The sequence below is a fragment of the Verticillium nonalfalfae genome (assembly GCF_003724135.2).
Source record: "Verticillium nonalfalfae strain VnAa140/NRRL 66861 chromosome Unknown scaffold_72, whole genome shotgun sequence".
Classification (NCBI taxonomy): Eukaryota; Fungi; Ascomycota; class Sordariomycetes; order Glomerellales; family Plectosphaerellaceae; genus Verticillium; species Verticillium nonalfalfae.
Genome location: NW_021167297.1, coordinates 127,348 through 150,919, shown reverse-complemented (window position 1 = coordinate 150,919; position 23,572 = coordinate 127,348). Strand labels below are relative to the sequence as shown.

At 57.4% G+C, this 23,572-nt stretch overlaps 7 protein-coding genes across 7 annotated transcripts; 5 read left to right on the top strand and 2 right to left on the bottom strand.

Annotated features, from left to right (window-relative positions):
• Positions 1 to 2,426: 2,426 nt before the first annotated feature.
• FBXW7 (F-box/WD repeat-containing protein 7) lies at positions 2,427 to 4,682 on the top strand (the record flags this gene model as incomplete). The annotated part of the gene is made up of 5 exons (XM_028642403.1): positions 2,427 to 2,894; positions 2,968 to 3,551; positions 3,600 to 3,962; positions 4,016 to 4,364; positions 4,425 to 4,682. The coding sequence occupies 5 exons, from the start codon at positions 2,427 to 2,429 to the stop codon at positions 4,680 to 4,682; spliced, it is 2,022 nt and encodes a 673-aa protein (XP_028493849.1).
• A 951-nt stretch (positions 4,683 to 5,633) lies between these two features.
• On the top strand, positions 5,634 to 7,081 carry PDA1 (alpha subunit of pyruvate dehydrogenase; the record flags this gene model as incomplete). The annotated part of the gene is made up of 4 exons (XM_028642402.1): positions 5,634 to 5,765; positions 5,830 to 5,963; positions 6,048 to 6,502; positions 6,573 to 7,081. The coding sequence occupies 4 exons, from the start codon at positions 5,634 to 5,636 to the stop codon at positions 7,079 to 7,081; spliced, it is 1,230 nt and encodes a 409-aa protein (XP_028493848.1).
• A 705-nt stretch (positions 7,082 to 7,786) lies between these two features.
• On the top strand, positions 7,787 to 10,802 carry D7B24_008311 (uncharacterized protein; the record flags this gene model as incomplete). The annotated part of the gene is made up of 5 exons (XM_028642401.1): positions 7,787 to 7,812; positions 7,964 to 8,136; positions 8,211 to 9,387; positions 9,439 to 10,207; positions 10,266 to 10,802. The coding sequence occupies 5 exons, from the start codon at positions 7,787 to 7,789 to the stop codon at positions 10,800 to 10,802; spliced, it is 2,682 nt and encodes an 893-aa protein (XP_028493847.1).
• Positions 10,803 to 11,340: 538 nt separating this feature from the next.
• On the bottom strand, positions 11,341 to 14,308 carry D7B24_008310 (uncharacterized protein; the record flags this gene model as incomplete). The annotated part of the gene is made up of 6 exons (XM_028642400.1): positions 11,341 to 12,660; positions 12,712 to 12,897; positions 12,956 to 13,047; positions 13,103 to 13,217; positions 13,270 to 13,422; positions 13,478 to 14,308. The coding sequence occupies 6 exons, from the start codon at positions 14,306 to 14,308 to the stop codon at positions 11,341 to 11,343; spliced, it is 2,697 nt and encodes an 898-aa protein (XP_028493846.1).
• A 313-nt stretch (positions 14,309 to 14,621) lies between these two features.
• Positions 14,622 to 16,649, top strand: D7B24_008309 (uncharacterized protein; the record flags this gene model as incomplete). Its single annotated transcript, XM_028642399.1, has 3 exons — positions 14,622 to 15,022; positions 15,080 to 15,386; positions 15,438 to 16,649. The coding sequence occupies 3 exons, from the start codon at positions 14,622 to 14,624 to the stop codon at positions 16,647 to 16,649; spliced, it is 1,920 nt and encodes a 639-aa protein (XP_028493845.1).
• A 352-nt stretch (positions 16,650 to 17,001) lies between these two features.
• Positions 17,002 to 17,586, bottom strand: D7B24_008308 (uncharacterized protein; the record flags this gene model as incomplete). The annotated part of the gene is made up of 1 exon (XM_028642398.1): positions 17,002 to 17,586. The coding sequence occupies one exon, from the start codon at positions 17,584 to 17,586 to the stop codon at positions 17,002 to 17,004; it is 585 nt and encodes a 194-aa protein (XP_028493844.1).
• A 3,703-nt stretch (positions 17,587 to 21,289) lies between these two features.
• Positions 21,290 to 22,392, top strand: CDC42 (Rho GTPase; the record flags this gene model as incomplete). Its single annotated transcript, XM_028642397.1, has 4 exons — positions 21,290 to 21,309; positions 21,569 to 21,688; positions 21,883 to 22,261; positions 22,330 to 22,392. The coding sequence occupies 4 exons, from the start codon at positions 21,290 to 21,292 to the stop codon at positions 22,390 to 22,392; spliced, it is 582 nt and encodes a 193-aa protein (XP_028493843.1).
• Between the last annotated feature and the right edge of the window lie 1,180 nt (positions 22,393 to 23,572).

Sequence of the window (23,572 nt, the reverse complement as noted above, 5' to 3'; positions counted from 1 at the left end):
GAGAGAGAGAGAGAGAGAGAGAGAGAGAGGCAGCGGACGCACATCTGCACCCAGATGGGCCAGGCATGCGAGGGACGGTCCGTTTTTCATTTTTCTTTTCTCCAGTCTCTGGCTGTGTTGGTCTGCAAAGCGACTCTTCAAGGAGCAATCCGGCGGTGGGGATCGTGGTCAAGCTGGGCCCTCCAAGGCCTCCTGGGTTTGAAACCAAGGGGTGCGAACGAGGGGTTTGGAGCACGGTCCCTTGGCTCACCTCAGGCTCAGGGGGGATTCTGTAGGTACATGCCTACTGGCGAGGGAAGTAAGCGAATGTACCAACCCTAACAAACCTACTCACCTTTACCATCCATTCCTCTCCAGGTCAGTAAGTATCAGCCTTGGGTGCATGAAGGGCGGGGACGGAGGGGACGGGTGATGGGAGGGGTGGGCGGGTGATCCCTCGCTTCGCCATGCACAGGCAGCACAGGTACGGGACATTGGTACATGGTACAGCACAATGGCAAACGCAAACGCATGGGGGTGCTCTGCCCGTGCGGCCTAATTGATCAGAAGATGCAATGTGATCCAGACCATGTGTAGCGCCGTTGTTGACCTACAGGAACAGATCCATCTCTCAAGATCTGCGACTCCAAATCTAGGATTCAGGAGTTTGTCTTGAGGTTCTCAAGCTACTCTTCCGACACTGCGACTTGATTTGAAATGAGGTATCCTACTTTGGGGCCCAGGGAGCCTGGCTTGCCAACGAGTCAATCTGGGCCGACGCAGTCGTCGCTGTCACCGCAGCATCGACGTCATTCCAGTCCACCCTTGATCGGGCTGGAACGTCAACTGAGTGGCACCAAGCGCCCACTAGCAGACCAGCCGCCGCCAGAGACCCTGCAGCACGCGCACACCTTCACGGCGGGTGTCGCTAGGCTGTGAGGTGAGGTGAGGTGAGATGAGGTGAAGCTGGGATAGGTGCAGAACGAGGGTGTTTCTTTTCTGTCGGCCACAGGATCGGACACGGACGGATCGATCCAAGACCGCACAAGGAACGGGCTTACGAGCCAGGACATGAACGATCGATTTTGGATTGCCAGTAGATTACGGGCCCAACAGAGGGAGACGACGAGGGACCACCAATGTTGCTTTTGTCAGAAACAAGCCTACCCTGTGTTGCTGAAGAACTATTGACCATCGAGAATACCACGCCGCCATGCAGCCCTCGCGTCAACCTGTGTGAAGATCGTCCCAGCCCACCTGGAGCCAAGGGCATTCTGGCAATGGAGCACAGGTCGGTCAGGAGACATGCAGTTAATGGGTTGTCAAGATGAAGTTTCCACGCCACACAAGACGGCTCACAGTCAGCTCTTGCTACCCTCCACCCACCCTGCCAGCCCGGACTGGACCAGTCCGATGCGATCTGACTCCCATCCTGAGCTTCAGGCAAGGCGTGGCCGGTAGCGCACCGCAGGGTAAGCCCTTCCGCCGGGCGGCAGTACCTCTAGGGCACTACACCCGTCGATGCTCAAGAAGTGTACCCGCATCTCCACCTGATTCGAGGCACTCTGGAGGTATTTCCTTAGTGCGGCGAGGTACTCCAAACGCCGCCCGAGGGACTACTGGTGCTGCATGTGGACTTGCGGCGGACTTTACAGGGCCTCGCCTCCCCAAATCCCACCCCCCGAGGAATGAAAGGCCCCTGGCGCCAGGCCTTTATTGGATCGCTCCCCGCCTGGATGCCAGCCGCCAGCCGCCAGCCGCCATCCCCCATCTCCATCCTTTCACCTCCATCTCCATCTTCGTCGGCCGTCCCTCGACTCCCTCTGCGTCCCTGCTCCCGTCTACGGTCGCCCTGCCTCGCCTACTACCGACATCCTCGACAACCAAAGGGCCAGCGCCACAAAGGACGGGCAACACGGCAACGGGGCTTTCCCTGGTCGAATCTCACAATCATATTACGTCGTCCTGTTAATCAACTCGTTCTTATAGTACGACGGCCCGCGACCGTCCTTTCACCCATTCCACCGTCGTTTCGTCTCCGTCTGGACAGGCCTGATTTGTCGCCCGACCCCCCCAGCGTCCTCCTCCTACACTCCTCTTGGGCACCACCCACCCTCGAGTCGATTGGTCTGAATCATCGTACGGGTTTCCCTCGATTAAGAAGACTCGGCCACCCTGCGCGGCGTTTGCAGTCTCAAGGCGACACCAACGAGCGTCATCGAACCCTGCCTGTCACTCTGAACCCTTCCATACCAACTGCTCTCCGCATTTACTTGGCCTCCCTAGCCCTGGTGATGTGCATCATTGCCGTAAAAGGTTCTTCTACTTCTTCCCGCCAATCTTCTACGCCTTGAAGAGAGACTCGACATCTCTTGGTCGACGTCCCTACGACCCGAGGTTCAGCAACGCCCTCCACCCAACCAGACACGACAGCCATCGTCTCCGACATGGCAGGCTACGGTCGACCATTGAGCTTCTCTGAGAGACGAGGAAGCCAGCTGAGCGAAGATTTGACCTTGAACACAAGCAACGGCATGGGGCCGAGCGAGCGTGCGGACAAGATGCCACAGCGACTTGGTCACATTCGCGGGCCCCCGACACCCAGCATGCCCACGCCTGCCACAGACTACGATCAGCAACTCACAGGGTCTCCGCCGCCACCGCCGACCCCTGCAGCCTCTCCGGGTCCTTCTCATGGACAACTCGACTGGAGCGATGCCGCCGATGACGAGGATTTCTTCCTCGCAAAAGTGCGCCAACACTTCAAGGCCGCGTCTGGACCGCAGCGGACGAGGATTCTCGGCGACCTGCTGAATCTCTGCACAAGTCAGCAGCTCAGCTTCGTTCACCAGTTTGTCAGCCCGCTGTTGAAGAAGGATCCATTCACCAGTCTCCCTGACGAGCTCTGTCTTCGGGTAAGAAGACCTTCTTCCTTGCCCCTCCTTGTGCCGACGAAAGCACATGACTAATTTCCTGTCTCGCATGTAGGTTCTCTCCTTCATCGACGATCCGAAAGTCCTCGCTCGTGCCTCACAAGTCTCAAATCGATGGCGAGATCTCCTCTCGGATGACCTTACGTGGAAGAACCTCTGCGACAAACACAACTATAGCACAGAAGAGGAAGACAGCCCGACACAGCAGAGCCCCACACATGCCGCCCGTCAACACCACGATTCACATGCAGGCCCCAGCCGCCGCGAGTCGATGGCGACAACGAGCACGCACCACGATCTGCAAACCAGCAGCCCCGGGAACCGACGACCGAGGATCAGAACGTATAGGTCGCACTTCAAACAGAAACACCAGGTCGAAATGGCTTGGAGGAGCGGTGGAACGCACATCACCCGAAACATCACGCAAGAGGGTGGTGTGGTCACGAGTCTTCACTTGACCTCAAAGTACATCATCGTTGCGCTGGACAATGCCAAGATTCATGTTTTCGACGCGCAGGGAAACGCACTGCGGACTTTGCAAGGACACGTTATGGGCGTGTGGGCAATGGTTCCCTGGGACGACATTCTGGTCAGCGGCGGTTGTGATCGTGACGTTCGAGTGTGGGATTTGACAACTGGGTAAGCCAATCGTCATGCTTTGGCGTGTTGCTCAACTAACCTGTATAGTGCCTGTTCCCACACATTACGGGGTCACACGTCCACTGTTCGATGCTTAAAAATGTCGGACGCCAACACGGCTATTTCAGGGTCGCGCGATACGACACTCAGAGTTTGGGATATTCGGACGGGCCTGTGCAGAAACGTCCTGGTCGGACACGGTGCTAGCGTCAGGTGTCTGGAGATCCACGGAGACACTGTTGTATCCGGCAGTTACGATACCATGGCCAAGGTCTGGAGCATCTCGGAAGGCAGATGTATCCAAACATTGCAAGGACATTTCAGCCAGATCTACGCCATTGCTTTCGATGGCAAGCGGGTCGTCACCGGCAGTCTCGACACCAACGTCCGCATCTGGGATCCTCGCACAGCGTAAGTATCTGGCCCAATGGGGACTGTGAGGCGGTATGCTGACACGAACCTAGCGAATGTCTTGCCATTTTGCAGGGCCACACTAGTCTTGTGGGACAACTCCAGATGCGCGGCGACACCTTGGTCACCGGCGGCTCCGACGGCTCCGTCCGGGTGTGGTCGCTCCAGCGCATGTGCCCCATTCACCGACTGGCGGCCCACGATAACAGCGTCACGTCTCTGCAGTTTGATGAGGCTCGAGTTGTCAGTGGCGGCAGCGACGGACGGGTTAAGATCTGGGACGTCAAGACGGGCCATCTGATTCGTGAGCTCATCGCGCAGGGCGAGGCGGTCTGGAGGGTCGCGTTTGAAGACGAGAAGTGCGTCGCTCTGGCACTGCGCCATGGAAGAACAATCATGGAGGTACGTTCGTTGTGATCATGGCTGTTTGCCCCACTGAATGTATGCTGACTGTTGCTTCAGGTCTGGTCCTTCTCGCCGCCTGCCGAGGAGGCCAGTTCGTACGACCGGCCGTTGTCTCTTCAACAGAGAGCTGCCTCGGAAGCTTCACGAAGGTCGTCGAATGCGTTGCAGCTCGATCTCAGGAGCACGCAATCACAGGTATCCATCGTCGGCCCATCGCGTGACACTCCGGGCGGGTCGGACATTGACATGGGGGATGCCGGCCCGTCGACGGCGCCCGCGCAAAGCGGCAATCTCACATTCTTTCACGATGACTGAGATGCTCGACGCCAGAGAGCCGCAGATGCTTCGACGGCGGGCAGATGCTTCGACGGCGACAGCCTTAACATAATGGGAGGTACGGCGGAGGAGTGACATACAACAAAGCCAACCAAGTAGATGGACTCGCGGTGAGGTACGTGGCATCAACGGGCTAAGGGGATATCAGGGAAACATTAAGGAATATCGCACAAAGGAACATCAAGGGCCAGGAGCCACGATACGGCATGTTATGGCGTTGGAGGATCACTTATCAGCATCCCGCGATCAGGGGCATGGTCAGACAGCATCGGTTGGCTGGGCGTCTGCGTGGTTCACTGAACGAACCCCGGGGGTCAGGGTGGCCAAGGGGCGAAGAGAACAGGGTGCGACTCCAGAGGCCAAGAGTTGCTATTTATCATTGAGCCACCAGGTAGTTTTTCTCTCTCTCTTGCTTCTTCTACTTCTGACTGCGTTTGGGACATGGTCTGCAGCGCATACTCGCGATACCCGAATCTAGACAAGTATCAGAACCCGGCCACTGTGCAGTACATGATGCTGATGTTGAGGACGTTGGTACGTAGTCGGTCGCATGAAGACAAGTGCGTCCCCCCGTCCGCAATCAACCCGAAGCAGGGCTGAGTGGCTCCTCTCGGGCGAGGTCGGGAGGCAGCAGCTGTGGCTGGAGATGCTGAGATGTGTGGCGGCGCCCACCACTCGGAGCCTGTTTCCCAATAATCCCGTTGGGCGGAGCAACAGATAACGGGTCCGCTAACTAGACAGAGCCTAGCCTCCTTCAACAACCAGCTCCCTTCCCAACACCGCGATTTTTCGGAGCTTGACACAGCGAGCGATAATAATTTGAGTCTCCAGTCTCCATCCATCTCGACCACCTCCCCCCCCTCCTCCGTGACCGCGACCACCCCGAATCTCCTTTTCCAGCATCACAGGAGGCTCATCTCATCGCACACGATGTTCTCCCGTGCGCTCAGGCTAAACCGTGCGGTGCCGCTGCGCGCCCGCGCCCCGGCGCCTTCTGTCGCTGCCTCTCGGTTCGTCACCACCGATGCCGCCTCTGCGACATTGCAGAAGGGCGTCCCCGAGGTGAGACTCCGGACGTGACGGAATTGATGCGGCAGAGCGTGAAAACTGACTTGGGATTCCGCAGTCCGATGATGAGGCTTTCTCCATCCAGCTGAGCGATGAGAGCTTCGAGACGTACGAGCTCGACCCCCCGCCATACACCCTCGAGGTCACCAAGAAGGAGCTGAAGCAGATGTACCAGGACATGGTTACCGTCAGGTGAGGCCTATCGCACCAGCGGCCAATGGGTCGACGCTCTCTGCCTGGGGCGTCAAGTGGCTGACAGGAGATTTCCCCCAACAGACAACTCGAGATGGCCGCCGACCGCCTGTACAAGGAGAAGAAGATTCGCGGTTTCTGCCATCTGTCCACCGGACAGGAGGCCGTTGCCATTGGCATTGAGCACGCCCTGACCAAGGAGGACGACATCATCACAGCCTATCGATGCCACGGCTTCGCCTATATGCGCGGTGGCACCGTCCGCTCCATCATTGGCGAGCTTCTCGGCCGCCGTGAGGGCATTGCGTACGGCAAGGGCGGTTCCATGCACATGTTCGCCAAGAACTTCTACGGCGGCAACGGCATTGTCGGTGCCCAGGTGCCCGTCGGTGCCGGTCTCGCTTTCGCCCACAAGTACAACGGTCGCAAGAACGCCAGTGTCATCCTGTACGGTGACGGCGCCAGCAACCAGGGCCAGGTCTTTGAGGCCTTCAACATGGCCAAGCTGTGGAACCTTCCCGCTCTGTTCGGCTGCGAGAGTACGTTGCATCTTGTTTCTCCCATTCTTCTGAAGGCTCCAATGTGCAATGACGGCTGACAATTCCGCAGACAACAAGTACGGCATGGGCACTGCCGCCAACCGTTCGTCGGCTCTCACGGACTACTACAAGCGTGGCCAGTACATCCCCGGTCTCAAGGTCAACGGCATGGACGCCCTCGCTGTCCGCGCCGCTGTCAAGTACGGCAAGGAGTACACCCAGGCCGAGAACGGCCCTCTGGTTCTCGAGTACGTCACCTACCGCTACGGTGGCCACAGCATGTCCGACCCCGGTACCACGTACCGTACCCGTGAGGAGATCCAGCGCATGAGGTCGACCAACGACCCCATCGCCGGCCTCAAGCAGAAGATTCTCGACTGGGGCGTCGTCACCGAGGACGAGCTCAAGGCCATTGACAAGGAGGCCCGCAGCCACGTCAACGAGGAGGTCGCCATCGCCGAGGCCATGGCCGTTCCCGAGGCCACCCCCAAGATCCTCTTCGAGGACATCTACGTCCGCGGCTCCGAGCCCCAGTTCATCCGTGGCCGTACCGCCGACGAGGCCTTCTACTTCAACTAAAGAAAACCCCGCAACCTGCTCCGAGGGGGCCAGACCTTGGCGTGACACCTAATCGTTGTACTGGCCGAACCGAACCTGTTCCCGTTTGTATATTACCTGCTAGTTAAAGGCAATTCGGATCGAATTGAACATGATTGAGACGGGACGGAATCCTGCTATCCAATATGAATTTCTTTCTGTCGCGTGAGAGGCTCCATTCGTCCATGTCTGCTCCTGTCGTTCCTGAGGCACCCAGTCATAGTCGAGCCATCTTGGAGAAAAAAGAAGAAAAAAAGTACCTTGTACCTCTCACAGGGCTGAGAGGGCCCAGGTACCTCTAAGTATCTAGGTGGGGAGTTTAGGTGCCTGGAAGTGATATGCAGCTAAGAGGGTCTCAGTTCGCGTCTGGACCCAACTCAATTAACGCGATGCTGCCTGTCGAAAGCGCGTCATGCTCGACCCAGACGATCCTACCTCCCTCCCGCTGCCGCCGCCGCAGTGAACATCTGATCCCACCTTTGGTACCGCCGCCCGCTACCGCTAACGCGCTTCTCTTCCCCTCCTGCTCCTCGCGTGGTCCCCTCAAGTTGCACGTTGGCTGCCTAGACCACCCTCCGGGCACGTTTAAAAAAGCAAGCCGTCACCGTGGCGCACCGTCTGCTCTTCCGACGGCCTCCTCTCTTCCTCTCCACACTCGTCGCCGCCGCGAACCGAAGAGCGCTCGTCATGGCGCCGAAGCAAGCTACGCTGGGGTACGTCAAGTCCTCGCAGACAACATTGGGGTGTGTAGACAGACACGGCCTCTCCCCTCCGCCGCCGCCACGGCCCCTCCCCCCTCCCAACCCCAAACTGTCTGGTGCGTCGGAGCTGTTGTGGGCAGGGTTCGCTGACGACGTTGCGCAGAAAGTTCTTTGGCGGCCAGGATGGGCCCAAGGCGAAGCCGCAGCAGAGCAAGCTGAGCTTCGCGGCGAGGCCAGCGCCTAAGAAGCAAGTCAAGGCTGAGGAGGACGAGGTTGCCAACAAGGAGAATGGCGCTGCGTCTGCGGGTGTCAAGGGGGAGGATGGCCCTAAGAAAGGTCCGTGTTCTCTCTTCTCCTCCCAGTAACACCCCTTCAGGATTGTGTTTTGGCTGACTGATGCTGCTGTCCAGATTCGAAGAAGCGAGCGCATGCAGACGAGGACCAAGATGGCAAGTCCTCCAACAAGACCGTCAAAACAGAAGAGGTCTCTGCGGATGAAGACGACGCCCCGGTTGTGAAGCGTGCGAGACGGAACCGCAATCGCATTGAGGACGACGAAGACGAGGGCATGGAGGAAGTGCCGGCCCCGAAACCGAGCCCCAAGACGAGTCCCAAGAAGAGCAAGCGAGCTTCCAAGTCCAGGTCACCTTCGCCCAAGCGTGCCAAGGCCTCCCCGACCCCGGTACAAGCGTCAGAAGATTCTGAAGTCGAGTCTGTGGGCTCGGCTGAGGACGACCTGGACGGCGAATCTTCCGCAGGTTCTGAAGCTGAGGATGCTGGGGACGCTGCCAAGACGGTCCTCAAGCCCAAAGGCAAAGGCAAGACTCCAAAGGGCGGCAAGTCGGCCGCACAGTTGCTGGGAGACCTGACAGCCCAGACGAAAGACCCATATCCAGATTGGAAGAAGGGCGATCCCGTACCGTACGCCGCGCTCTGCAAGACATTCTCCCTGGTCGAGCTCACAACAAAGCGACTGGAAATCATGGCGCATTGCTCAAAGTTCCTCCGTCAGGTCTTGCGTCTCACACCAGACGACCTGCTCCCAACGGTCCTCCTCATGATCAACAAACTTGCGCCAGATTATGCGGGCATTGAACTCGGCATCGGAGAATCTCTCATCATGAAGGCCATTGGCGAGTCGACAGGTCGTACCCTTCAGATCATCAAACAGGACCAAAAGGAAATTGGTGATCTTGGTCTCGTAGCCGTGAAGAGCAGGTCCACTCAACCTACCATGTTCAAGCCCAAGCCCCTCACTGTCCGGGGCGTGCACAAGGGTCTCATGGGTATCGCGACGGTGACGGGCAACGGCGCGCAAGGCCGCAAAGTTGATGGAATCAAGAAGCTTCTTTCGTCCGCAGACGCAGCGGGTGGAAAGGTGGATATCTCGAAGGACAAGGGCGGACCGAGCGAGGCCAAGTTCTTGATCCGCTTCCTCGAGGGCAAGCTCCGTCTCGGCCTCGCTGAGAGGACCGTTCTGGTCTCGCTGGCGCAGGCTGTCGTGAACCACGAGGCTTCTGCCAAGGACCTTGTTGCGAGCCCCGAGGATGTCGAAAAGGCCGAGGCCATGCTCAAGACGGTTTACAGGTAAGAACCTCGACCGATTCTTCCCAACTTCAACCACTGACCAAAACCTAGCGAGCTCCCCAGCTACGATGTGATCATCCCCGCCATGGTTGAGCACGGCATCATGAACCTCCGCGAACACTGCAAACTCAAGCCTGGTGTGCCTTTGAAGCCCATGTTGGCCAAGCCCACCAAAGCTATCACCGAAGTCCTGGATCGCTTCGAGAACCAGACATTTACCTGCGAATACAAGTACGACGGTGAGCGGGCTCAAATTCACTACGTCGCCAAGTCCGCGGATGAGGAGCTCAGCCAGTCCATGCCCGGCGCAACAAAGGAGGCAGCCAACGGCGTCGCCAATATTTTCTCGAGGAACTCAGAAGATCTGTCCAAGAAGTATCCCGACATTCTCGCCAAGCTCCATACTTGGGTCAAGCCTGACACCAAGAGCTTCGTTCTCGACTGCGAAACTGTTGCTTGGGACGTTGTGGAGAAAAAGGTTCTTCCGTTCCAGCAGTTGATGACGCGGAAGAAGAAGGACGTCAAGATTGAGGATGTCAAGGTCAAGGTATGCGTTTTCGCGTTTGATCTGCTCTACCTCAACGGCGAGGCTCTGGTTGAGAAGTCTCTTCGGCATCGTCGTGACCTGATGGTCGAGGCCTTTGCACCTGTGGAGGGCGAGTTCTCGCTCGCCACGTCTATGGATGGCCAGGAGCTCGAGCAGATCCAAGAGTTCCTGGATGAGAGTGTCAAGGCTTCCTGTGAGGGTCTTATGGTCAAGATGCTGGACGGAACAGAGAGCGGATACGAGCCCAGCAAAAGGAGTCGCAACTGGCTCAAGGTAAGCACACTCCCCTGCCCCGAGCACATGTCTTGACAGAAACGCTAACCCGCACTAGATCAAGAAGGACTATCTCGCCGGCATTGGCGACTCGCTCGATCTCGTTGTTCTGGGTGCGTACCACGGCAAAGGCAAACGTACGTCCGTCTACGGCGCCTTCCTCCTCGCCTGTTACAACCCGTCTGGCGAGGTCTACGAAACGGTCTGCAACATCGGCACCGGCTTCTCCGAGGCCGTGCTCGAGGAGCTTCACAAGCAGCTGTCCGAGATTGTCATTGACCGCCCGAAGCCGTTTTACTCCCACTCGGCCGGCGGCCAGCACCAGCCTGATGTTTGGTTCGAGCCCCGCTATGTCTGGGAGGTCAAGACGGCGGATCTGACGCTCAGCCCGCGCTACAAGGCCGGCGCCAAGGAAGGCGTCGATCCGTCGGGCGAGAAGGGCATCTCGCTCCGCTTCCCGCGTTTCATCAAGATTCGCGATGACAAGAAGCCGGACGAGGCGACGAGCAGCCGTCAAGTTGCCGAGATGTACCGCAAGCAGGAGTCCGTGACCAAAAGCAAGGGACCAGCTGTCGACGATGACTTTGAGTACTAATGGATGGGTGTGGAAGGGGAATCGCCTGTGGAAGATGGGAGAGATGAGGCGGGAGGTGTAAGGGAGACGCTACAGGGTATTGCTACTGTTTTGCCATATCTATCCACATGACGGGAGGCGGCTGCATTGCTGGAGGTCTAGGCGCGAGGCGTTTTTATGAGATTATCACTGTCAACTGTTGTGAGGATTGTTCAATTATCTTTTCTGGCAACTATCTCATGAGTTTGGTGGAAATTGTGAATCCAAATATGGGGAACGGCAGCGCCCCCTTTCTCGTCGTCTTGTTGCCACACCAACCTCGTAGCCGTTTCCGAAAAGAAACAATCACTGCGACGCTTGGCGCAGTCCGACGATGAATGCCCGCTACACGTCTCCCTCTATCTTACAAGCAAATGGTGAATGGTACAGCTCCTGAACCGCAGTGATCACCAGTTGACCGCGAAGATGGGCAGGAACATGAGCAACACATAACGCGAGGCAGAAAATTCATATTGGTCGTGACACTAGCACCGTCTATCAGATGTACACACAATGATCATCACAGCATGGGCCCCCGCTCATGCGCAGGACTCATGGCTTCGCTCCCACTCCGCTCTCGCAACAAGCCCTCGGCCTCGCCGTCGCCGTCCTCCCTGGTGATCCCAGTCTCCACGGTGCCGTCCCGGCCAGACGTCCCCGCCGTGCGCCTCGTCTCGTCCGCCCCGTTGAGGACGTACCACACGTCCTTCTTGGTCAGCAGACCCTGCAGCACGCCTCTGTCGGCGAACAGGACGTAGCGCAGCCCCAGCTTTTGAAAGTACGACACGACGAGGTGCAGGTTTGCGCGCGACGGCAGGGTGATGGGCGTCTGGTCCATCCACGGGCGGAGATCGAGCGTGGCGCTCGGGTCGGCCATGGGCTGGTGGGTGAAGAACGCCTCCGTCTCGGGCGGCAGGGAGCGAGGGGGCTGGGCCGAGGAGCGGAGGTTGTAGGAGAGTTCGGCGCGGGAGATGTAACCGAGGAGGATGGCCTCGCGGGGGTCGGAGATGACGGGGAAGCCGCGGTGCGGGTTGGCGTCGAGAATGGCCGTCAGCGATGCAATGGTGTGGCCGGTCGCCGTGAGGACGACGAGGTCTTCGATGCGGGTGATGACCTGTGTGGCGGGAATGTCGGGGATCTGCGCCGTCTCGGCGTCCGAGTTGTCGAGGAAGGGGTATTCGTTGAAGTGAATCCAGGACTCGTAGATGCCGCGGCGAGAGAACGCGTCACCTACCCACTTTGAGATCATGACGGCCACCATCATCGGCAGGACATATGTCAAGGCCCCAGTGAGCTCGAACATGATGACGACAATGGACACGGTCATTCGGGTGACGCCTGCGAGGGTCGCCGCCGCGCCAACCACGGCGTATGTCGCTGGCGTGATGCAAGGTATGTCGGGTGCACAGGAACCAAAGGCAAAGAACTTGGGGTGGTTCTTGACCCAGATCTCCATGATAATGCCAACAGCCCGGCCGGTCAGGGCACCAATGGCCATTGAAGGCAAGATGATGCCGGCAGGAAGTTGCAGACCGAATGTGATCGCCGCGAGAAGGAAGCCAAGAATAGCAGCGAAGAGGAGCAGGACAATGGTGCTGGCAGAGGCCGCACCTGTCTTGCAGAGGCCTATCTTGTCTTCGGAGTGTTTGCCGCATTCGACGAAGAGGTTAGACACTAGTTCAGAAGACTGGATCTGCATGTAGAAATTGGGAAAGTTGACCAGGGCTGTGAGAAGCGCAACGGCAATAACCTGAACAATGGGTCCGGGGAGCCATGACGATCTCTTCTTCCAACGGGCCACGGCCATGTTGGCCTTGATGAAAAGGCCGCCGTAGATTCCCTGAGAATGTCAGCAAAAGAATTTGGTTCGAGGCATTGTCCAAGTACGTACTCCAATGATACCAAGGATGGCATAAGGGATGATTTCGAAATCCGTCCACTCTGTGCTGACCTCAGCCTCGTACAAGACGAGCTTTTCGGTGCGGAAGGGGTCGAGAGCCTGTAGCATGACAGCGGCAGTCATGGCGCAGACAAAACTCTGCCACATCGTCTTGTCTGGAAAGTAGTAGGATATTTGCTATCCGTCGTCAGTACCCATGTCCGTCGACGGACGTGTCAGACTGGAGATGGCTTACCTCAAGACAGAACAACACGCCACCGATGGGCGAACCAAACGCAACTGAGATTCCAGATGCCGCAGCGGCAGAGAGAACTTCTCGTTTTCGAGCTGGAATATACACATGTCAGGAAGTGCCGTTCCAAAGGAAGTAATCGTGACCTACCCTCGTTGTCGTTAATGTTGCTGAACAGCTTGATAAACAGGTTCGCGCAACAGCAAGCAACGTGGACCAGGGGGCCTTCCTTGCCCAGCCACATCCCAGAGGCTACGGCAAGACACTTCACAGCTGTTAGTCTGAGGCGAAGAAGTAGCAGCATAGTGAAGACGAACCAAGCCCAAAGATTTCGTCACTAAAGTCCATCCACCCAGGAACCTGCGAATAACGAAGCCGCCCAGAACCGTCTTGATCTCGGGTATACCGCTATGCTTAGCATAAATACCATACTCCTGAACCAGAACTGCCGCTGAAAAGGCAAGAAATACCTGTGCGCAAGTTAGTCGGAGAAGGGCCACATGATCTACGCAAAGAGTCACGGACTGAAAAGATGAGAAACACAATGTACTCTATGATCCAAGCCCCGCCCTTGGACGCCACGCCAAACGCCTTGGCCCAGGGAATCCAACCGGCGCATTTTGAGGACTCGTCATACCCCCAGCAGCAGAACGCCTTGTTGAGATGGAACGCGCCGCCTTCGGGGCCGCTGGAGCAATAGCCTGTCTTGAGATCACCTAGCCAATCCGTGGTGACGTCGATGCCCGCAGCGACAGTGCCCACGGCTAGACCGGTGAGGATCAAGATGAGCCAAACCTGGCTCGCGTCTGCAAATCTCCGGAAGAGCCCCATGAGACCGTGGGCGCTCGAGTGAAGCACGCGCAAGCGCTGGCGCTCCTTGGTGTATTCAAAGATCCAGTCGATCGCCGTCATGTCTTCGTAGCCCACTCTCCGCCCAGGGCCCTCGTGGTACCAGTCGGTTGGTGAGGCATCTTTCGCAGGTCGATTAAAAGCCTCTCTGATATCTTCGTCTGCGCCAGTCGAGGCAAAGCCGTCAAGCATGAAGCTTGGTCGGGGGGTCGTTGACCTCGGCGTTGAATTGGCCGTATCGTTCCCTGGTCGTCCTGCCAGGGAGGACAGGAAGCGCGCGGGCGCAGAGAATATGCCCTGCTTCTGTTTCCTCTTGAACGATATCGGCCCCTCTAAGCTTCCTCGAATCGGGTCCTGCGCCAGGACATCGCGGTCGTCATCATTGCCGTCGTCGAACAGGTCGTCCAACTCGTCGCTATCGTCTGGATTCGAGTGCGGTTGAGCGGTTCGATCGGGAGAGTGCGAGGATGATGAGGCGGCTGTGTTGTTTCCGTACGGGCCAGCCATGTTTCGAGGCTGGCGGCATTGATCCAAGATTGTGGTGCCTGTCGCAATCGAGGATCGCGGCGGCCTTGATGCAAGTGCTTGATGACGAGACAGTAGGCAGTGTTGCATCCACAGGGGGTCAAGCTCGAGCCACATCTGTGGCGCTTGCACCCAATGCCGGCGCTAGCCTCTTTTCTGACTCGGCGACGCCTCGGGAAGCCTCATCGCATAGTTCATCACGAAGCGTCTTTCAAGTTTACAGCATTTGACGAGGAAGAAACCCCTATTGACACTCGAATCATTCTGTATTCTGTGTGGGTTGGTGTCAATAGAGATGACAGAAGCGTCTATCGACGCCAAAGGGCCGGTGGACCCCCAAACACCCCAGTCCAGCACCAACACAAATGTTTCAATTTTGGATAACATCAGGGCATCATTGAAGCGAAAGGATGATACCTCAAGATTCGTCGGGTTGACGATGCTCAGATCATTTCTCGACTCTTCCTCAGAGCTCAAAGACGACGAAGCAGTTATCTTATCACTATGGGACGCAATATCCCCTAAGTTCCTTGATCGTCTCCTCAAGTCAAAGGGTGGTCAGAATGACCAGCAGTCCACGCTCGACCTGGGCGTGCTGGTCATTCACAAATTTACACAGCTGCTCCCTGCAGAATCGAAGCGAGACAAAAAACTGGTCGGCAGGATACCGGTCCTGGTTGCTACGGTTTTGCGCAGGTAAAGGCTGCGGTCTAGACACACATGGCGCATCTACTGACATGCAATGCTGAACAGTTCTGAGGAAACGACGCAGCTCATTATCCAGACTCTGCTCGAGCTCGTGGCCTTCTCAGAAGGCGCCAATTCTTTCATAGCCATAGAAGATCCCAGCCCCTTGATCGAGATTGCCCCCAGTCAGCCACTTGCTCTCGAAGTCTTCGACTTGGCGTGGATCAATTGCATGGCAGGGAGTACGGACCGAACATCTTTACGGCCAGTCATCGATGAAAGTATTAAGGGTCTTGTATCATCATTCAAGGGTACTGATGGCGTGACTCTTCTGCGCTTCCTGGGCAACCTCCTCAGGAGGTCTCATCCCGAAGTGAGTCAGACCAAATGCTTCTTTGAGGTGCAAGTGGCTGATATTTTACAGGGCCTTCCGCTCAATCCTACTTGGATTAAGCCGATTGTGAATTATACCCGAGATCTACTCACAAATAAACCGAATCCTGAGGCCAGGAATTCATATACGCTAGTCTCTGCCTCGCTGCTTGAGGTGTACCCTACTGAGGCGTCACGCCTCCTTTTCACAAATGATATCAAGGCGGACCGACCCTTCGCCTACCTCTTTATCACTCTCGTGCTCACAGAAATCCGAGCAGTGACACCTCGACTTCTCTCGCTCCTCAATGACCCCAGCTATCCGGACACTGCCAAAAGACTAGGATCCGCCTTTGATATCATTACCCACTTCGTTGGCTATCTGATCAGAGCCATGGATGCCACGGCCGACGGCGAGGACGATCCATCTCTCATGCCGGCGGAGTACCTGCTCAAACTGCGCACAAGTATCTCCGAAACCATGTCTCTGGCCATCGAGTTCCTCCGCGATCGGTATGATGCTTCCGTTGCCGGCGCGATGGGTCTGCATCCCGATGCTCGCCCGAACGCTCCGGACCAGTGGCAAGACACACTGCCCATCACCTGGGATTCTTCCAAGGACGTCATCGACAACGATCCGCTCATCCTCGCAGAAATCCGTGCCCTCGCCATCTGGCTCCGCGAAGACGACAACAAACTTTTGCGCAAAGAGGCTGCCGGCCTGACGGACATGTTCATGGACCTCTACCAGGCCAGCGCCCCCGAGAGGCTCGACTTTCGATCTCCCATCCTCGTCGCGCTGGAGGGTGTCGTTTTCGAGAACAAGGGCGTCGACGCCTTCGGGGCGAACGGCGGGTGGAAGATTCTCAGCCACGATCTCGTCAAGATACTGCAGGGCGTCCCTTCTGCGCGGGACGACCGAGAATCGTCTCGTGGCATGGAGATCGTACGCATTCTGCTCCACTTTTCCGAGGCGGAAGAAAACGGCACGGAGGAAGACTGGATGGGCCTGGTCACGGCGATCGCAGCGTGGGCGCCTCCTGATGGAGCGCAGCCGCTCGTGGACCAGGAGATGCAGGCGGCAGTGTTGCAACTGGCCACTTCGCTGCTGACGAACGCGCATGAGGGTATGCAGAAGCGCTACGTTCACTCGACGGCTGCCATTGTCGAGATTGCGCGTCACTTGAGGGACCAGGTTGATGAGGGAGATGGGTCTCTGAGAGAATCACTGGATGATGTGGTAGTCACGCTAGAGTCGCTATGAAGTGCTTTGGCGCGATGATCAGCCTAATGAGGTATTGGGTATGGGCTAGCTGCTACAGCTTCGAGGGCTCCAATGGCGGCCGCGAGGCCTGAATGCTACTTCTGGGTGCATACACCACGTTGCCTCTTGATGGAGTTCCATGGCTGCTTAGGCCGAACATGGTGACATGCGAGATCGTCTGTCGAACAATCACATACTGTCTCCATCTTCTCTGGGCGTTTAAGTTCCGATACATACTCAAAGCGAAATGCCGTTGGGTTGTCCGTCTGCCAAAGTCTAGGCTAATGCATTCATGACCTACCATGACGTTGATGCTTAACCCCAGATCGGCACTTACATGCCTACCCGTGCCTCACGTAGCCTCCACCGGGACTCCAGATGCGGCCCCGGTCTTCTGCGTCGCGATCTCAGCCTTGGCTCTCTTTTTCCGAGCCCTGCGAATCTGAATCTCCAGGTCCTTCATCTCCGCATCCACCGTCACGAGCTGCGGCACAATACCCTCGACCGCACGGACGGCCTGCGCCTGCGCCTGCCGCAGCGGCATGGGTGCCAGGATGCCGAACCAGCGCAACGGGTCCCTGGGGCGCGGCTTGGGCGTCTTCTCCTCCGCCTGCGTCTCAGTCGAGGCCTCGTGCTCGTCCTCACGCTTGGCCTCAGGCTCGGGCTTGGGCTCGGGCTCGGGCTCATCGACGAGGATGGCTGAGAAGCGCGGCGCGCTGCTGTCTGCGCCCTCGACAGCCAGCACGCGCGTGGCCTGCATCCGCTCGTCGTAGTAGTCCGGGCCGTACCGCACGCCGCGCTCTGCGGAGAAGTTGGCGCGCGCCAGGTTCTGGTACACAGCGGACTGGGCTTCGTTGAGGGCGGCGCGGAGGTTCGTGTACTGGTCCAGAAGACCGAGGTAGCGCTCTAGAAGCTCATCGATATGATCGGTGTCCATGGTGGCAGTTGTGTGTGGACTGTACTGCTGGTGCCAGAGTACGGTGGTGTGGCTGAGCGGTCCTGGGAATCCTCGGCACGTGCTTTCCACGGCGGTAGTCGCTCAGTGATTCTTCTGCGGTGATGTAGATATGAACTGATTCCAGGTGACATTCGAGCTGCCCTTGAATGTCGTATCTGCCCTGATTCGTGAAAATGGCGACGACGATCTTGTGCCAGATGGGTATTGAGGCGTTCCGTCTATGCTCATGGCTGCCTACCTATATCCATTGTGGACCGAGTACACGTACTCCAGGGCGCCTCTGCACAGACCACTGCCCTACAGCCTTGGTCAAGGTCTGTGCGCACTCGTGTTCATTCCCCCGTCACAATCATCGGCAGGGACGTCGATCAGACTGTCCATCTACCAGGGTAAAATTCGACTTCTATCCTACCAGTTGTCATCAGACATGAGGCGATCCTGTATCATTTTGGCAGCCTGAGTCATGATATGTCCTGATTTTGTCAACCACTGTTTCTGATTTGGACTCATCTTGGCACCAATCTCCCCGGGTTACATCGACCCTCGAGATCGAGGGGCTGGCTTTGCATGGGGGGAAAACAATTTACTCCGAACTTCGGGTTTCACGCTTCACCATGGCCAGAGGACAGGAAAGCACCATGTACCGTCGAGAACGAACGTTCAAGACCATGTCATGCCCCCAGAAACGTACCTCGCAAGATGCTGGCCGCTGCCTCATGTCATGGATGCCCGGAGCGGCACCAACGATGATAAGCACAAGGGGATGGGACCCGGCATGGACAGATCATGTCGCAGGGAGGAAGGAAAGCTTCCTGGAAGCGAAGGCTTTCATTGTCGCGTACCGTCGTCTCGGTGCGGCCTTCGCCATGCCATACTGTGGATGCAGATTACTGTAGCCAGGGTGATTGCCATGTAAACATGGCTATCATACGGGGACAATCCATCCCTAACCCGATGAAGCAGATGGTACCGCGGCATATTGCGCTTTGGTTTCTGTGAATGGCCTCCGAACGACAAAAGGCAGATAGACGCTGTCAGGCCCCCCCGACAGACCTGCGGGAGGACCGCATGCCGGCAGCACATCAAATCTCGGCTGGTCGACATTGGATGACTTTAGTGGCAGTCGAGCCACCGCACCTCAACCGGGCGTCAAGGCCCAGCCATCCAGCTGCCTCGTGTTTCCTGTGAAACATGTATCCCACGCTGAACAACACATGTAGTGATCATTTGGTAAAGGGGCGAGGACACCACGACCTACATCCCTTGCATTGTCTTGTTCCGCCGCCGCCCATTCTGCCTTTCTGGGCAAAGACGGTACAGAAGGGTTGTGATAGTGAGGCGCGCACATCTCCCATACTGTACAACAAGGTCGACTGCTGCGTGGGGTGACACCGCTGGCTGCTGCTGCAGGTAGCCTTCCCACTGGCCCAACAGCCCAACAGCCCAGCAGCCAAACAGCCTCGACATTCTACCCTGCCAGCTAGCTACCAGTAGTCTCTGTTGGCTCGACCGACGGACTACACAGAGCCCACATGGCGAAAGCGCTGGGCCATGCGGCTGCATTGAGGCAGAGCGCATTGAGGCAGCATGGCATTGACAGGATGAGGTTAGGAGGCTAAATAGGTACGCAACGGGGGAGGAACCGCGTTTCGTTGGTCCGATGGTGCTTCTTTTGGGCAGTCGGTCAATCGCGTGCCGTAAGGTTTGGGGGTAGTGTTGGTGTTAGGCCTTGTTTAGCTGCCTTTGTGTCGTCTTTCTTCTCACGAAGCCCCCTTGAGCCACTTCGGATGCGCAATCCGTGGCATCTCCTTTCGTTTGGCGTCTAGGTTTGTGGGCTGATGGAGGAGGCGGAAGCGGAGAGCTTTATTATCACTCTGTACGGTACGTTGTGTACGGTACGTTGTGTACGGTACGTTGAGTAAACGGAAGTGAAGCCAAGTCGACAAACAGGCTGTAGACCAAACGAACGTGCGTGCTACGAACCTTGCCTACACCACAGCGTCACCGGTACGTTTATCGAACACCTCCCATCGTACAAAGCGAAGCAGGGCCATCGCTGCTACACAGGTACCGAAGGTACTCATCCACCTTTCACCAACTGGCGACACAAAGGCCATGGAACTAGCCTTCTGGAAACACCCATTGACGGTCTTCTCTTGGCCAATGTACTGCAAGGCTGAACCCCCCTGGAGCCACTCTGACCCACCAGCCCGTGTGTGTGTGGCCTCGTCCCTTTTCACTAGGTACGGGAGGATACATGATGAACCCACCAAGTAGAGCTTTCCGCCGAGGCAAGCGAGCGAAAGCGTAGGTACCGCGAAGTCCCTTATCAAACACCTTTCGGCCAAAAAAAGACTTCGCAGAGGTCACGTAGGGTCCCTCGCCAGGCGAGCTTTCTGTGCTGCAAACTTTCTTTCTTTTGGAACGTCGGCAAGGAAAAAAAAAAAGAAGAAAAAAGAAATCCAAACTGCCCCGTGAACCGAGTTGGTGGTGTGCTGTACTCAAGAGACGTGCAAAATCAAAGACAACCCAAAGGACCCTGCAGACGCGAATCTCATGTGGTGCATTCCCATACCTGGCTTGCGTGACTGACTACCTGATTGCCTATTTGCCTAGGTGCCTACCTACCTTGCTGGGCAGGGCAGGTCGCCAGCTTTCAATGAGCCCTTGATGGTCGACTCTCTCTCTGTCTCTTTCTCTCTCTTGACTCTTCGTACCTGTTTGCTCCCGCCCTCAACTCGCCAGTGAGCGTCGTAGCCCCCCCCCCCCCCTTTGCCCTGTCCCCCCTCACTTCACCACCCATGCCCGTTGCCGTAACTGCACCTACCACCCACGAGCCACGCACGCTACCTTGCCTTGCCTGATCCGACCAAGCTCACGGTCATCAAGACGGTTCTTGCACACGTCGCGCCCCAGGGCAGTCCTCGTCATTTTACGGGCAAACCTCATCTCCTGGTCGGCCACGCCAGGAACCGCGAATTGCGACGACCACATGAGCTCAATATAACAACCACAAGACCAAGCCAAAGTCGGCGACGAAATCACGCTATCTTTCAGATCACATCACACCGTCCATCCTCCCAATTCCTATCGCCCCCCCCCCCCCCCTTGTTCTATTCCTTCCAGCCATATCTACCGCCGACGACTTCTCGGTTGCAGAACTCGGCGCCCCCCGTTTTTTCGACTCCACTACTGACATCCGCACCCGCACCTGCCCTGCTGCACACCTGCCTGCACCTGCGCCAGCGACAGCACCAGCACCAGCACCAGCACCAGCACCAGCACCACCCAGTGAGAGACGCTTATTATTAGGTGCCTTCACGCTGCCCTGCGCCTCGTCTCCGCAGACCTTCACGACGATTGCTTGCTCCTTCCACTGCCACGGCCACTGCCACTGTCACTGTCACTGTCACTGTTGCTACCACTGCCACCTTCTACCGCCTGCCTCCTTCTACCGCCTGCCTCGTCCTGCCTTGCCGACCAACCAACCTCATCGCCCGCTTCCGCTGCCATCACCGCCCATCCGCCCGCCCCCCCCAAAAAGGTTTCCGTCTACGATTCACCTGCACCTGCACCTGCACCTGCGACCGCCGCGACAACGGAAGGGGTGGTCTTGCATTCTATCTCGGTCTCCTTCGCAAACCCCTCATTCCGGTCTGTCTCTTAGCATCAACAGGTTACAATGGTCGTCGCAACTATCAAGTATGTTGCATCCCCAGTCTTTTGCCTTCCCTGGCCTGTCACCCGCTCCTTGCTTCCCCTCCATCTCCCGCCCGCCCTCTGCGGCGTGCGTGCAACATCCCAGCCTCGGCCTCTCACACTTGGCCGCGCGCGCATTGCGCTACTTCCTTCTCTGGCCGATGGACATCAGTTGGCGTCCTCGCCTTTTCCTCTTCGACTAGGCACAAACTAAATTGCTCTGAACCTGCCTTGCTGACCCTCTCTTCTCTCTCTCTCCCAGGTGCGTCGTCGTCGGTGACGGTGCTGTCGGCAAGACTTGCCTCCTCATCAGCTACACGACCAACAAGTTCCCCTCCGAATATGTCCCGACCGTCTTCGATAACTATGCCGTCACTGTCATGTGAGTCGCCCGCCCTCTTGATCTCGACATGGAATTCATGTGCACATGTGCTGGAGCACAATCCGATCACCGCCTGACGGGGCCCTGGCCTCGAGCCTGGCCTCGAGCAATCCCGATGGGCCCCAACCCCCACGTCGTCGGTCGAAACGAGACGCCAGTATCGGGCGAATCCTGTGCTGACAGGCTGCTTTTAGGATCGGTGACGAGCCCTACACCCTCGGCCTCTTCGATACCGCTGGTCAGGAAGATTACGACAGGCTGCGACCCCTCTCCTACCCGCAAACCGACGTCTTCCTCGTGTGCTTCAGCGTCACCTCGCCGGCATCATTTGAGAACGTCCGCGAGAAGTGGTTCCCCGAGGTCCGCCACCACTGCCCCGGCGTCCCTTGCCTCATCGTTGGTACACAGGCCGATCTGCGCGAGGACGACAGCGTTCGTGATAAGCTCGCGAAGCAGAAGATGCGACCCGTGCGGAAAGAGGATGCCGATCAGATGGTCAAGGATCTCGGTGCGGTCAAGTACGTCGAGTGCAGCGCTCTGACGCAGTACAAGCTCAAGGATGTGTTTGACGAGGTATGTCGTCTCCCCCGCTCGCGGCCATGACCGAGGCTGCAGCCGATGGACTGACTTTCTTTTCGCAGGCCATCGTTGCGGCGCTGGAACCCCCCGTCGTCAAGAAGAAGTCCAAATGTCTGCTGCTCTAGGCGTTATTGTCATGGTCTCCAACGCTCGACACCACGACGAGAATCGTGCTGTCCCCTCTGGTAGCTTTGACAGCGTACCGACTATGGCCTTTGGCGTGCTGATGATACCTTGACACGCGACAAAGGCGAGGCATGGCAACACAAAACGCATTGGCTTTCTGGCACTCGTTGCAGGTTCTGGATTTGCCCAGCACACGAGATTTCAGCAGGACCACAAATCAGACCTCGGCTCTGGTGGAGGGAACGGCCATGAGAGGAGACGCGGAGGATTCTCGCGGTCCGCCCGTATGCCTCGTACAGACGTGGAAGAAGAAGTCTTGACTTCTCCCGGCCCCTCACGCGGCCGGCCCGCCCTGGCCCAGGTACACTCGATCGCATTTGGACTTTTCAGACGTTTGGGATTGGCAACTTTACAGATGCAGGCAGGGTTGCTTTCATAGGACAGTTTGGCGACTGGAGTGCATTTAATCAATTGGTCATTTTTCACCACGCCGTCGGCGCGCGTACACACGTGCAGGTTGCAGTGGGACAGTGGTCGGGCGTGGACAGGACCCGTCGCTCCCGCCAACTTGTGCGTCGGCGTTGTCATCGTGATGCTGGTTCCTCGAGGGGTGTCTATCCAGGTCATCCATCCAATTTGGGTAGGAAAAGGGGGAAAGCTCGGCGCTCAGAGGCGAGCCATATGATGCCCCGGGCGTCCCAAGGGCATGGACCACGAGGGCGTGATGAAGGGTCTCCTCTGGCCCTGTTTTCCGGAACCATGTCACTCTGTCCCTGGTCAGCGTCGTCAGGGAGGCAGGCAGGCTTCCAATGAATATGAAACGTCTGCAGTCGGACCAGAGCAGAGGGGCACTTTCCCATCGGCCCCGCATCCGTTTTGCGCGCCCTCCAGACCCGCAAACAAATACCTTCTTTCTCTCTCTCTCTCTCTCTCTCTCTCTCTCTCAGCTTATCGATCAGGACATGAAGCCTTGCCACGGCGTCGTGGACTTCCGAAGGCCTGGGTTCCGAAGATACCCTGGATAAAACAAAAACAAAAAAGAGGGGGGGGGGGTCCTAGAAGGGGGTGGGGATGATGAGGGTAGGGTAGGGTCTTGAAAGGGGGTTCGCACATGTCTCTGGAAGCCTGGGAGATCCCTGGATGTTCCAAGGGGGGAGGGGGGGTGAAGGGACCGTTGAC